At 47.7% G+C, this 12,043-nt stretch overlaps 1 protein-coding gene across 5 annotated transcripts in view; it reads right to left on the bottom strand.

Moving 5' to 3' along the window:
- KLHL12 (kelch like family member 12) overlaps positions 1-12,043 on the bottom strand; it is a 114,700-nt gene that overhangs the window by 54,002 nt on the left and 48,655 nt on the right. For all 5 annotated transcript variants that reach the window (XR_013634870.1, XM_073319672.2, XM_073319674.2 and 2 more), the window contains exon 6: positions 10,326-10,432. Coding sequence is in view for 4 of the 5 variants with exons in the window: in XM_073319672.2 (XP_073175773.1) it covers positions 10,326-10,432 (107 nt within the window). In the remaining variant the exon portion in view is untranslated. The remainder of the gene's footprint in view (positions 1-10,325; positions 10,433-12,043) is intronic.

Raw genomic sequence — 12,043 nt, 5'->3', positions numbered from 1 at the left:
TATTGATGCTAGCCATATCTGTAGGGGCCTCAGGCACAGTCTTATATATTGAACCACGTAAGTGTAAGCCGCCATGTAACAACAGCTTGAGGCACACTTAAGCTGTCGAGATTTGGTGGGCCATGACCTTGGATATCAGATCTGCCATGGTTTTGAAGTGGGCCTCCAGCAGAAAGGCTCTGGCTTGGGTCAAGTTCAGCACAGCCCCAATACATTCTATTCTCTGAACCCAGACAAGAGTTGACTTCTGCTCGTTTATCAGCAGGCCCAGAGCACTAAAGGGGTTTCAGCTTGTGCTGATATTATCTTGCACTTGAACCTGCGATTGACCTTTGATCAGCTAGTTGTTGGGGTACAGATACACGTGAATACCTTTCTGCCTGAGGAAGGCTGCTAGAACCCTCATACACTTTGTAAAAACCCTTGGGGCTGCTGACAGGCTGAAGGAAAGGGTGATGAATTGGTAGTTGCGATGATCCACTACAAACCTGAGAAATCTTCTGTGGGCACAGAAGATAGAAATGTGAAAGTATGCGTCCTTTAAGTCGAGGACCATGCATACCAATCTCTTGAGTCCAGGGAGGGAATGAAGGAGGCCAGGGAGACCATGCAGAACCTCAGTTTCTTGAGATATCTGTTGAGACGATGCAGGATTCAGGATAGGCTGGAGCCACCCTTGTGCCTTTGAGATTAAGAAACATTGGGAGTAAAACCCCTGCCCTCTCAAGTCTTGAGGAACTTCCTCCACAGCCCCCATATGTAGGAGGGATTGGACCTCCTGGATAAGGAGCTGCTCATCAGAAGAGTCCCTGAAGAGGGATGGAGATGGTGGGTGGGTGGGAAGGGTGGATAAAAACTGAAGGATATATCTGACTGTCACTGTACTCGGGACCCATCGGTCTAATGTTATGGATGTCCAAGCCAGGCTGAAGAGCAACAGATGGTCCAAAAATAAAAGAGGGTGGCAGATCTGAAATGACAACTAGTGCAGCGCCCTCAGGCACATCTTCAAAAGGCCTGCCAGAGTATCTGAGTCCCCGACTGGGAGGCTGAGGTGGACGGGAGTGGTTGGCACCATTTATAACCTCTGCTTTTTCTTTTGTAGAGCTCCTGTCTTGGAGGTCTGGAGAACTGAGGAGGCTGCTGGGGCATTAAGTGTTTTCTGGAAGCAAATGGAGCATACAGGCCTAAGGATCGTAGGGTGGCCCTCGTGTCAATGATGTCTCGTGTCCTTCTGCCGCAAGAAAAGGGAGAAGCCTTCAAATGGGAAGTCCTGGGTTGATTGTTGGACCTTGTAGAGAAGGCCGGAGAACTGGACCCAGGAACAGTGCCTCACGGTGACTGTGGAGGCCATTGTTTGGGCCAGCGAGTCAGCAGCATCCAGAGCCGCCTAGAGAGAGGTCCTGGCCATGTTCTAACCCTCTTCTAGGAGCGCTGCAAACTCCTGTCTTGAATCTTGAGGCAGGGAGTCTTTGAATTTATTCAGGGAGTGCCATAGATTAAAATCATATCTCCCCAGCAAACCTTGCTGATTGGCAATACACAGTTGGTGGCTACCCATGGAATAAACCTTTCTTCTGAAAAGGTCCAGTTTCTTAGCGTCTTTTTGTTTCAGGTAGCTCTCGACTGGCCCTGCCTGTCCCGTTTGTTAGCTGCAGACACCACCAGGGACCCAGGGGAAGGATGTGAGTACAGGTAATCGAACCTACTTGCTGGCACATAATACTTTTTCTCTGCCCTCTTTGAGGTGGGGGCCAGAGAAGAAGTTTGCCACAGGGCCTTGACTGGTCCTATCACTGCCTCACTGATGGGTAGGGCAACTTTGGATAGAACTGCTTCAGCCAGGATATCAATAAAGCTGTGTGATGTCTCTTTGAGCTCCTTGATCTTCAAGCCCAGGCTTCAAGTGACCTGCTTCAGCGGGTCCTGATGGGCCTTAAAATTGTCCTGGGGAAGTAGGCTACTGGGACCCATGACAGCACTCCTTCCTCCTCCTCCTCCATTATGTCCACTTGTGGCATTTCCTGGACTTCAGAATCAGGGTCAGTACCGGAGTTGGGGTCTGGTGCCGAGCAGAAAGGAGCAGTATCCCGTCTTCTGGAGGCCACCAAGTAGGAACAGTGGGAGACATGCCTTGGTACTGGGGGAAACCCCTAGGGGTTCCAATAGGACCATGGCATTGGCCAGTGACCCACCGCCTAGGTGCCCGCTAGGGGATCAGCAGTGAAGCTCAATGGGGAATAGGCAGGGTATCGATGGTGGGCTTCTGGTGATACACAGGGTTCCCCATAGACTCCGAAGAGGATTCCTCTCGGCAACCATGGTGGAAGGGTATCCACTTCCATATGGTGCTGGTATTCTAGGGACCAGCGGCGTGCCAGGGAGTGTGGGGCTTCCCCCTGGATGGTGCCAAGAAGGCGCATGACACACCCTGTTCCCTCCTGCTTTCAGACGCTAGAGCTGGTACGTGCCCCAGTGGGGTTGGAGGGACTGGAAGAGAGAGAGAGAGAGAGAGAAGGTCCCTAGCCTCCTGAAAAGCCTCCAGGGTCGATGGCACCGTCAGTCCATTGGTACCGCGGTGGCTCCCTGGTATCAGAGGAAGGTCCTGGCACCAGACTCAACACCTTTGGCAGAGTCAATGGTGCTGACGTGGGACCGGGGTAGAAGAGCGGCCTGGCATGGGTCTCACTCACTCTCCCCACTTGTCTCTCTTCTGCACCAGCGAGCGCCCTCTCTCGACGTGCTGCTTTTTGTGCTTCTTCCTTGGCACCAACAATGGAGAATGGTGTTGGGGGAGTGCTTCGCACCAATGCCAAAGTACTTGGAGCCGAATCGGAGTGGCTCAGCTCTGAGACAGGTCTGAGGGCAGTTTCCATGAGGATACATTTTAGTCTTATGTCCCGGTCCTTTTTAGTGCAGGGTCTGAAGTCCCAACAAATTTTGCATTTGTCCTTTACATGAGTTTCCCCCAAGCACTTTAAGTCACTCGACTGTAGGTCACACACAGGCATAGGTTTGCCACAAGAAGCACACGGCTTGAAGCCTGGGGACCGGGGCACACCCGGCCCCTGGGGCAAAAAGTCCTTTGACAATAGGAACTATATACGCTTTCACAACTTGGAAAAACTAAATGCACTATGTATGAAGAAAGAGTCTGAAATCACTGGGAAGTAACCTTGTCAGGGCAAGAAAGGATCATTCCAGCAACCGTCATGGGCTGAGGAACTGAGAGTGTGTGGGGCCAGCAGTGACCCTTATATCAGCATATAGGCACACGACTCTGGAGGGTGCTAGAGCCAGCCCAATGGATACCACTAAGGGAACAATCTCCGGCAACTGTGCATGTGGCGTGCACACACCTAGCATGAAATAGAGATGAGCAAGTACTTGAAGAAGAAACAAAACCTTCACTAATAAAGTTTGCAGATGACACATGAACTGGGAGAGTGGCAATGAAGAGGACTAGTCATTGATTCAGAGTGATCTGGATTGGTTGGTAAGCTTGGTGCAAGCAAACAATGTGTGTTTTAATACGGCTAAATGCAAACGTATCCATCTAGGAACAAAGAATGTAGGCCATACTTACATGACGGAGGACTCTATACTGGGAAGCAGTGACTCTGAAAAACATTTCGGGGGGGTGGTGGATTATCAGTTGAACATGAGCTCCCACTGTGACGCTGTGGCCAAAAGAGCTAATGCAATCCTTGGATGCATAAACGGGCATCTTGAGTAGGAGAGGTTATTTTACCTCTATATTTGACACTAGTGTGATTGCTGCTGGAGTACAGTGTACAGTTCTGGTGTCCACAAGTCAACAAAGATGTGGATAAATTGAAGAGGGTTCAGAAAAGAGCCACAAAAATGATCAAAGGATTAGAAAACATTCCTTATAATGAGAGACTCGAAGACCTCTACCTATTAAGTTTAACAAACAGAAGGTTAAGGGGTGACTGGATTATAGTCTATAAGTACCTACATGGGGAATATTTAATAAGAGGAGGTTACTCACTTGTGCAGTAACTGACGTTTTTTGAGATGAGTGTCCCTGTGGGTGCTCAACTCCAGCTGTTGGTGCGCCCCTGCACCTTTGCTGGGAGATTTTTTACAGCAGTACTCACACGGGCCGCATACATGCAGTGCCTGCCTCGTGCGCCTGTCGTGTCTCAATAGCACACATGCGTGGTCGGGCTCCTTAGTTCCTTCTCTATTATGGAAACCGCTCCAACTCCGAAGTAGAGGGGAGTAGGGTGGGTAGTGGAGCACCCACAGGGACACCCATCTCGAATAACTTCAGTTACTGTACAGGTGATTAACTTCTTCTTCTTCTCCACTGTGGGTGCTCCACTCCAGGTGACTGAAAAGCATTGTCTCTTGAGGTGGTAGGGACTTTGGAACAGGTAAGAAAAGCTGTACATAGCACAGCTCAGCCCATACGAGAATCAGTTAGGGGTCCTTGAATAAGACCATAGTGTTTTGCAAAGATGTGTTCAGAAGCTCAAGTGGCAGCCTTGCAAATATCTGCAAAGCGAATGTTACATAGGAAAGCCACAGACGTTGACAGGGATCTCGTGGAGTGTGCTCTAATAGAAGTTGGAGGAGTCATGTTGTTCAATTGATAACAAAGGCGAATGCAACCCACTATCCAATTGGAAAGTCTCTGATTAGAGACGGCTGTACCTCTAGAGTGTTCCGCAATTGAAACAAAGCGTTTTGGGGAATTCCTAAAGGGTTTAGTCCTGTCCAAGTAAAAGGACAAAGCTTTGCGCACATCCAGTGTGTGCACTGTTAACTCAAAAGTGTTTGTATGTGGCTTAGGGAAAAAGGTAAGTAAGTGGATAGGTTCACTGATGTGAAAAGCTGAGTGCACCTTGGGAAGAAATCTGGGGTGCAGTTGAAGGGTGACTTTGTCCTTAAAAAAATATAGTGTACGGTGGATCCACCAGGAGTGCTCTGATTTCTCCTGCATGTCTGTCGGAGGTAATTGCCACTAAAAACGCAGTTTTCATGGATAGGTGCAGGAGAGAACACGTTGCTAGCGGTTCAAATGGTTGCTGCATCACGCATGTTAGGACTAAGAGATGGTCTCAAGGTGGAGTGGGTAGCTTAAATGTCTGGGTATAGGGACTGGAGGCCCTTGAGGAACCGCTTTGTGATGGGATGAGCAAAGATGGTAGTTTCCTCAGTCTTGTGGTGTCTAGAGACAAGGGTCACAGTCTACTGAGCCATTTTCATCATAAGTCGGTGAGGGAGGTGAGGAGAAGCTATCCTCCCTTGCACAGTCTCTGTTGTCTCCCAGTCTCACTGATTAATTGGGGGGGTGAGGGTAAAGGGGGGAGCCCGGGCCTGGGCCCGCCCTCTACTTCAGGCTCCAGCCCAGGGACCCTAATAGTATCAGCTATGGTAGCTGACCTTTTAGAAACATGATGTACTATTCCCTGGGCTACTTCCCCCACAGCAGCCCTCACTTCCTCAAGCTCCCCTTTACTCTTACCTCAGGGCCTCCTTCCTTGTGCCTGATATGGTGTGTACTGCTCAGCCTCTCCAACAGCGCAACTTCCTCCCACAGCTCCTGACATGCACACCCACCTGACTGACTGGGAGGCTTTTAACTAGTTTCAGCCAGCCCCTGATTGGCTTCAGGTGTCCCAATCAACCTAGCATTCTCCCTGCCTTCTGGAAAGTTCTTAATTGGCCCCAGGTGTCTTAATTGACCTGGAGCACCTGCCATTTAACTTATCCTCGTACCAGGGATTTGTTTAGCCTGGAGCTAATATATCTATCTCCCACTACTTTTCTATAGCCATCTGGCCTTGCCCCATCACATTCCTCATTAAAGAACCAGTGAGGAGCTATGCTTTGAGGTGTAGGCAGGGGTGGTGTAGTCGACTGCTTTGCTGTGATAATAGGTTTGGAAGAAGGGGCAGCAAAATCAGCGGACAAATGGACATCCTGGTAAGAAAAGTGTACCACGCCTGCCTGGGCCACTTAGCGGCTATTAGTATGACCCTGGCACAGTCTGTCTGTATTTTGAGCCACACTGTGTAGAAGTGGCATCGAGGGGAATGCATACAGTAATTTGCCACTCCATTGGATCATGACACGTCCCCTAAGGAGTGTTTCCCTAGGCCTGCTCTGGAGCGGGATTCCAGATACTTGGTTTTGCAGTTGCAAAAACGTCCAGTTTCGGGTAGCCCCATATTTTGAATATGTTGTGTAAGATGATCTTGTTTATCTCTCATAAGTGTTCTAGGGGAAATGCTCTGCTGAGCTCATCCGTGGTAGTGTTTAAAGAACCGGATAGGTAAGAAGCTGAAATCTGGATATTGAGTTGGATATTGAGCTTCACAGCTTCGGTGCAAAGAGAGTGGGATCGAGCTCCCTCTTGTCTCTCTATAAAAAACATGCAGGTGATGTTGTCAGTCATGATCCTGATGTTTTGGTTTTTGATGAAGGGGGAGGAATTGGAGGCAAGCGTTGCACACTGCTCGGAGTTCTGGAAGGTTTATGTGTAAAGAAGCTTCGGTAGGGGACCAAAGTCCCTGAGTGGTATGATACCCTATGTGTGCTCCCCAGCCAGTGAGGGGTGTGTCTATAGTAATTATAATGAAGGGGGAGTCCTGTAGGAATGAGACTCCGGATCAGAGATTGTGTGGAAGGGTCCATCACATGAGTGAGTCCTTGACTTTGGTAGGGATAGACAGAAGTCTGTTTAGACCGTGTACGTTTGGCCTGTAGACAGTGGTCATCCAGCCGTGGAAGCACCGCATGTAGAGGCATGTTTCTCTGACCACAGAAGTACAAGAGGCCATATGGCCCAGAAGTTGCAGGCAGTCTCAGGCAGTGACCTGAGGGCTGTTCTGCAACTTGGCGATCAGATTTCTTATGGTGTTGAATCTGTCGAGTGGGAGAGATGTGAGTTCCGTTAATGAATCGAGGTGTGCACCTATGAACTCCAGTTGTTGGGTAGGAATCAATGTGGCCGGGCCATGCCTGGCTGTTTGGGGAGGCACAGCCTCCCCTAACCGGCCCTCCACACAATTTCAGAAACCCGATGTGGCCCTCAGACCAAAAAGTTTGCCCGCCCCTGTTCTAGTCGATGGTGTATGGATGCCTAGGGACCTGAATGTCGCTCTGGAATCCTTCATGGTATGCAACACTTTGTTGGTCTTTGTGGCAAATAATTTGTCTCCATCGAAGGGGAGATCTTCCACAGGTATTCTGAATCTCATGTGGGAAAGAAGATGTAAACCATGAGGCTCAACGCATCACGACTGCTGTCGCAGAGCCCCTCAGAGACTACAGGTTTGAATTGTTGTCTCTTGTCCTCAAGAATATCGGTAATAAAGTCCATGAGTTTCCTGTCATTTCTGTGGTAACATTTGGCCAATAGGGCCATGTAATTAGCCACCCTGAATTGTAGTGTGCATGACACACTTTCTGACTGAGTAGGTCCAACCTTTTACTGTCTTTGTCAAAAGGGGTGAACAGGAGATGCTGTTTGTTCCTTTGGTTAGCTGCTTCAACTACCAGCAAATTGGGTGCTCAGTGTATGAAAAGGAACTCCGAGCCCTTGGAAGGGACATAGTATTTCCGGTCTGCTCACTTGCAGGTAGGGGTTATAGTGGCTGGTGTTTGCTAGATATTCTTGGCAGGGTCCATTAATAGGAGGGCAATCTTAGATGCACTGGAAGGTTGCAGGATGTTGGGCAGCTCATGCTGATTTTTGGGTACTTCCTCCAGGGTAATCTTAAATTCATTAGCCACTCTTTCGAAGAGATCCTGAAAATAAGAAAAATCCTCCGCTGTTGTTGGAGGTGGGGATGACAGGTTAATGCTGTTTGGAAAGGTGTCAGAAGCCTCTTCTTCTGCATGCAGCATTGCAGGCTGTTCCTGTACTTCAGTCACAGATGTATGCACATGTTCAAGAGGAGATGTGGTGTCACCTCTTCTGGGGCTGTGTCGGCCACCATGGTATTTCCTGTATGATCCCCAGGGGCCCCAGTAACGCCACTGTCTGGGGAATGGCACGGGTGGTCCCATCCATGGGTGTGCATACCAGGGTGGTAGGTCCTTGGAGTATGAAGACCTTGAATCTCCTGTGTCCCCTGCTGACTGGGGTCTGGAGTTGGGAGGAATGGTATGGTGAAAAACCTCCCTGAACATCGGCATCCTCATAACTAGAGAAGTGAGAGGGAATAGGAGATAGCTGTCGGGGCCGTGTTGAGAGGTCTGGTGAAGGATCAGTATCAAGCAGGGGGGACTGTAGGGTCGGTAACACCAGTAAAACCCCTGAATGAAGCAACTGCGGTGCTGCAGTGTTTGCAGCCAGTGCATTCTGTTAGCTGCAATTGCGGTGTCTTGGGGTTGGGTGGTGCCGAATGCCACTGTGCCATAGAGGCAGGCATAGGGACGTGAGGTGCCAGTGCCGCAGTAGCAACCACACTAGGCTGTGACACAAGCAGGCTCAGTTGAGGCGGCACTGGGTCTTTCACGGTGCTGCATGAGAAGAGGCAACTTTAAGCCTGAAGCCTTGGTGTGCCTCAGAAGCAGCCGGGGTACGTGCGGTGCCAGAGGTGCCCGGCGCTTCATATGTGCTGAGCTGTGGAGTGGTTGGCACTGAGGAGACAGACCCGCTCGAAGATCGTTTGGGAAGCGGTAAGTCTTTGTGAGGCGAGGCACGTGGTCAGTTTTTTGCTGTTTTTTTAATCTTTTGCTGACCTAGGAGGGCTTTGTCTCGATGAGGAAACTGCACCCAGGTCGGAGGCAGGTCCGAGGGACTTCTCCATTAATATTAGCTTGAGCCTGAGGTCTCTGTCTTTTCGTGCCCTAGCTTTTAATTTACTACAGTGGATACATTTCTGGGGGACGTTGGACTCCCCCAAGCAGCCAACACATTGAGAGTGGCCATCTGAAATAGGGATGGCGTCTCTGCATGCAGTGCAGCACGTAAAACCTGGTGAGCCAGTCATATTATGAACTAACTGACAAGAAAAACAGGAAGGAAGAAAAAAATGGATTTTTTTTTGGTTAGTTTTTTTTTTGAGGGACTGGGAAAGGAAAAATAAAACTTATCTAACTAAATACATGGTAAAAATGTGTAAAACTAACTAGACTAGCTAAAAGCAAAGAAGTTTTTCACTGACTGCTGAGCTCCGTCTCAGGCTGGGGATGGTAGAGAAGGAATTGAGGAGACCGGCCGCGCACGCGTGCTATTGAGACATGGCAGGTGCGTGAGGCAGGCACTGCACATGCATGGCCTATGCGAGTACTGCTGTAAAAATCTCTGAGCGAAGGCGCACCCACAGGGACACTCATCTCGAAGAAGAACGGGCTCTTCAATCTAGTAGAGAAAGGTAAAACACAATCCAATGGCTGAAAGTTGAAACTAGAGAAAATTTAGACTGAAAACAAGGTGTAAATGTTTGACTGCAAGAGTAATTAACCATTGGAACAACTTACTGAGTATTATGGTGGATTCTCCATCACTGACCATTTTAAAATCAAGATTGGATGTTTTCCTAAAAGATCTGCTCTAGGAATTATTTTGGGGCAGATCTACAGCAGTGGTTCCTTCTGGCTTTGATATCTATTGATCTATGAAGTAAGACATTTTTCTCAACGTATATTTCCTGAGATAATATTTTAATTAATCTTTCCAAAAAACCTGATATGTCTATGTTATCAATATTAAGACTAACGACCATCAATTAGTGGCATCTTTTCTCCACAGATCTTACTGTGCTCTACCAACTTCACTCATTTATTATACACTGTTTATACACTAGCATCATTTCACCACTGAAATACAGCGTCCTCTGGATAGAACTTGGCAGCTGTTTAACAGCTAATAGCAACACTACACAACAGCTTAGGAGAGGAAATGGAGAATACTGAATCTAACTTCAGTCGTAATTTAAGGAGGTAGATTACAGTCATCCAAGCTGGAATCTGGCCAGAACACAGAAACTCATACAAACCCTTGCAAAAAGTTTCAGGGGAATTTTTAACCGCCATAAGAGCTTGGGATCTAAATTTAGTATCTCACCTAAAAGAGCCCTTAGTACTGAGTTGGGGCACCGGTGCACATCTCAGTCAAGCAGAGGAAGCATGCTAAATCATTAACATTTCTGGCAACATCTAAATCTCAGCAGTCCCTCTGAACATAAAGCTCCAATTCTAAGCGGAAGAGAATGGACAGTCCGTAAGGGGAACACTAAGCAATTATCCCTTATCAGAATGTTTAGACCTATCAGTATTTTGATCCATTACATTTGCAGGACCCACTCGTGGTGAAAAATGTAGTAAAGCAGATGATTCCTTACTGGCAAGAAACTCCACTCTTGAGTCTTTGGGTCATATTTTTCCACCACGTCAATAGGTGACTGCTGACTGCCAAAGCCTCCAATCACTAGCAGAACCTCGTTAGCCCCTGTAGAAAAAAAAGACCAGAGTCAAGTTAATTCCTCTGCCACCAAAGGGTCACTTTTAAAGAAGCTTTTGGATCCATCCTGGAGGGATGGTCTGTGCCAGGAATGATGGGGCACAGCTGCCTCTTTAACTGAATATTGCTGTCACTGCTCTGTCTCCCTCCCCGCTCCAGACAGACAATATTCAGCCTTCCCCACACCTCAAAGCGGCTGGTGGACGGTGCATGCTCTTCCTAGCTTATTCTCACAAGAATTGTTCTCCTTTCTCATCATCTAAGCTACCCCTCAGATGCAGGCCAGAGAGAGCACCCTCCCTCATTCACCATTTCACTGTGAATGCCCTATACCCTCCTCATGCAACCACAGTTGCTGCTGTACCTATCTAGCTACCCCACTGAAGCACAGTGGGAGACCTATCCTGAAGGAAGGAAGCAAGTCAGCTACAAAATATTCATAATTAAAGGTAGAAGGGATGATTTGGGGGAAGAACTATTTTCTGAAAATATTAAAATCCAAATAAAGTCATTTTCAAGTGACCATGAAGTTAATTGTGTTGAATATTTCTCCTATAAAGGAAAGAAAAGAATTCAGTGCCCTTTTTGCTTCTTTATCATGCATAAGGAAGGCCTGAAAGGATTTTTCCTGCCTGTTCTGTTTAGCTTAGAAATATCAAGAATATCACGTTTCCTCTTCCATTTTTTCTGGAGGTCTCTTGGAGGCCCAGACTACTGGAATGGGAGCCTGTTAAGCCCCTACTTAAAGGGGAGCAGTGCTGGATCTTTAACAAGGAAGCTTATTTTCTCTCCAATGTTTGTCAGGAGTTTAAGTAAATAAATACATCAAAGAACAGTGTAATTGTTTCAAAATATGTTCCCCCACTCAGTTGCCCAGTTTCACCTCCTTGCTACTCATAAGATCATCATCCTACTACTTCCCCAGTTTTCCATAATACTGCCAAGTAAAACAGGAATAGCCAAGCCCTGAAAAGAAAAAATCCTAAATATTCTGCCTAATCCTTCCTTCTACATCAAAGAGAAGGAAAAAATAAAATCAAACTATTTCTTTCCTTTGCAGTCACCTTAAAACTATGTAAACAAGCAAATGATTTTGAACCATGTATTATATCCCAAAGCTCCACAGAGCTCTATCTCGTTTCTGTTTGATTTTCGTTTTTGTTGCCCTCCGCTGGACTCTCTCCAATTTTTCCACATCCTTCTTGTAGTGTGGGGCCCAAAACTGGACACAGTACTCCAGATGAGGCCTCACCAATGTCGAATAGAGCGGCACGATCACGTCATAGAATCACAGAGTCATAGAATCATAGAACATTAGAGTTGGAAGAGACCTCAGGAAGTCATCTAGTCCAAAGCCCCTCTCAAAGCAGGACCAACCCCAACTAAATCATCCCAGCCATGGCTTTGTCAAGCCAGGCCTTAAAAACCTCTAAGGATGGAGATTCCACCACCTCCCTAGGTAACCATTCCAGTGCTTCACCACCCTCCTAGTGAAATAGTGTTTCCTAATATCCAACCTAGAACTCCCCCACTGAAACTTGAGACCATTGCTTGTTGTTCTGTCATCTGCCACCACTGAAAACAGCCTCGCTCCATCCT

This window comes from Lepidochelys kempii, chromosome 21 (assembly GCF_965140285.1).
Source record: "Lepidochelys kempii isolate rLepKem1 chromosome 21, rLepKem1.hap1, whole genome shotgun sequence".
Taxonomy (NCBI): domain Eukaryota; kingdom Metazoa; phylum Chordata; order Testudines; family Cheloniidae; genus Lepidochelys; species Lepidochelys kempii.
Note: the sequence above shows the minus strand (reverse complement) of the source record. Positions and strands in the feature narration are given on the sequence as shown.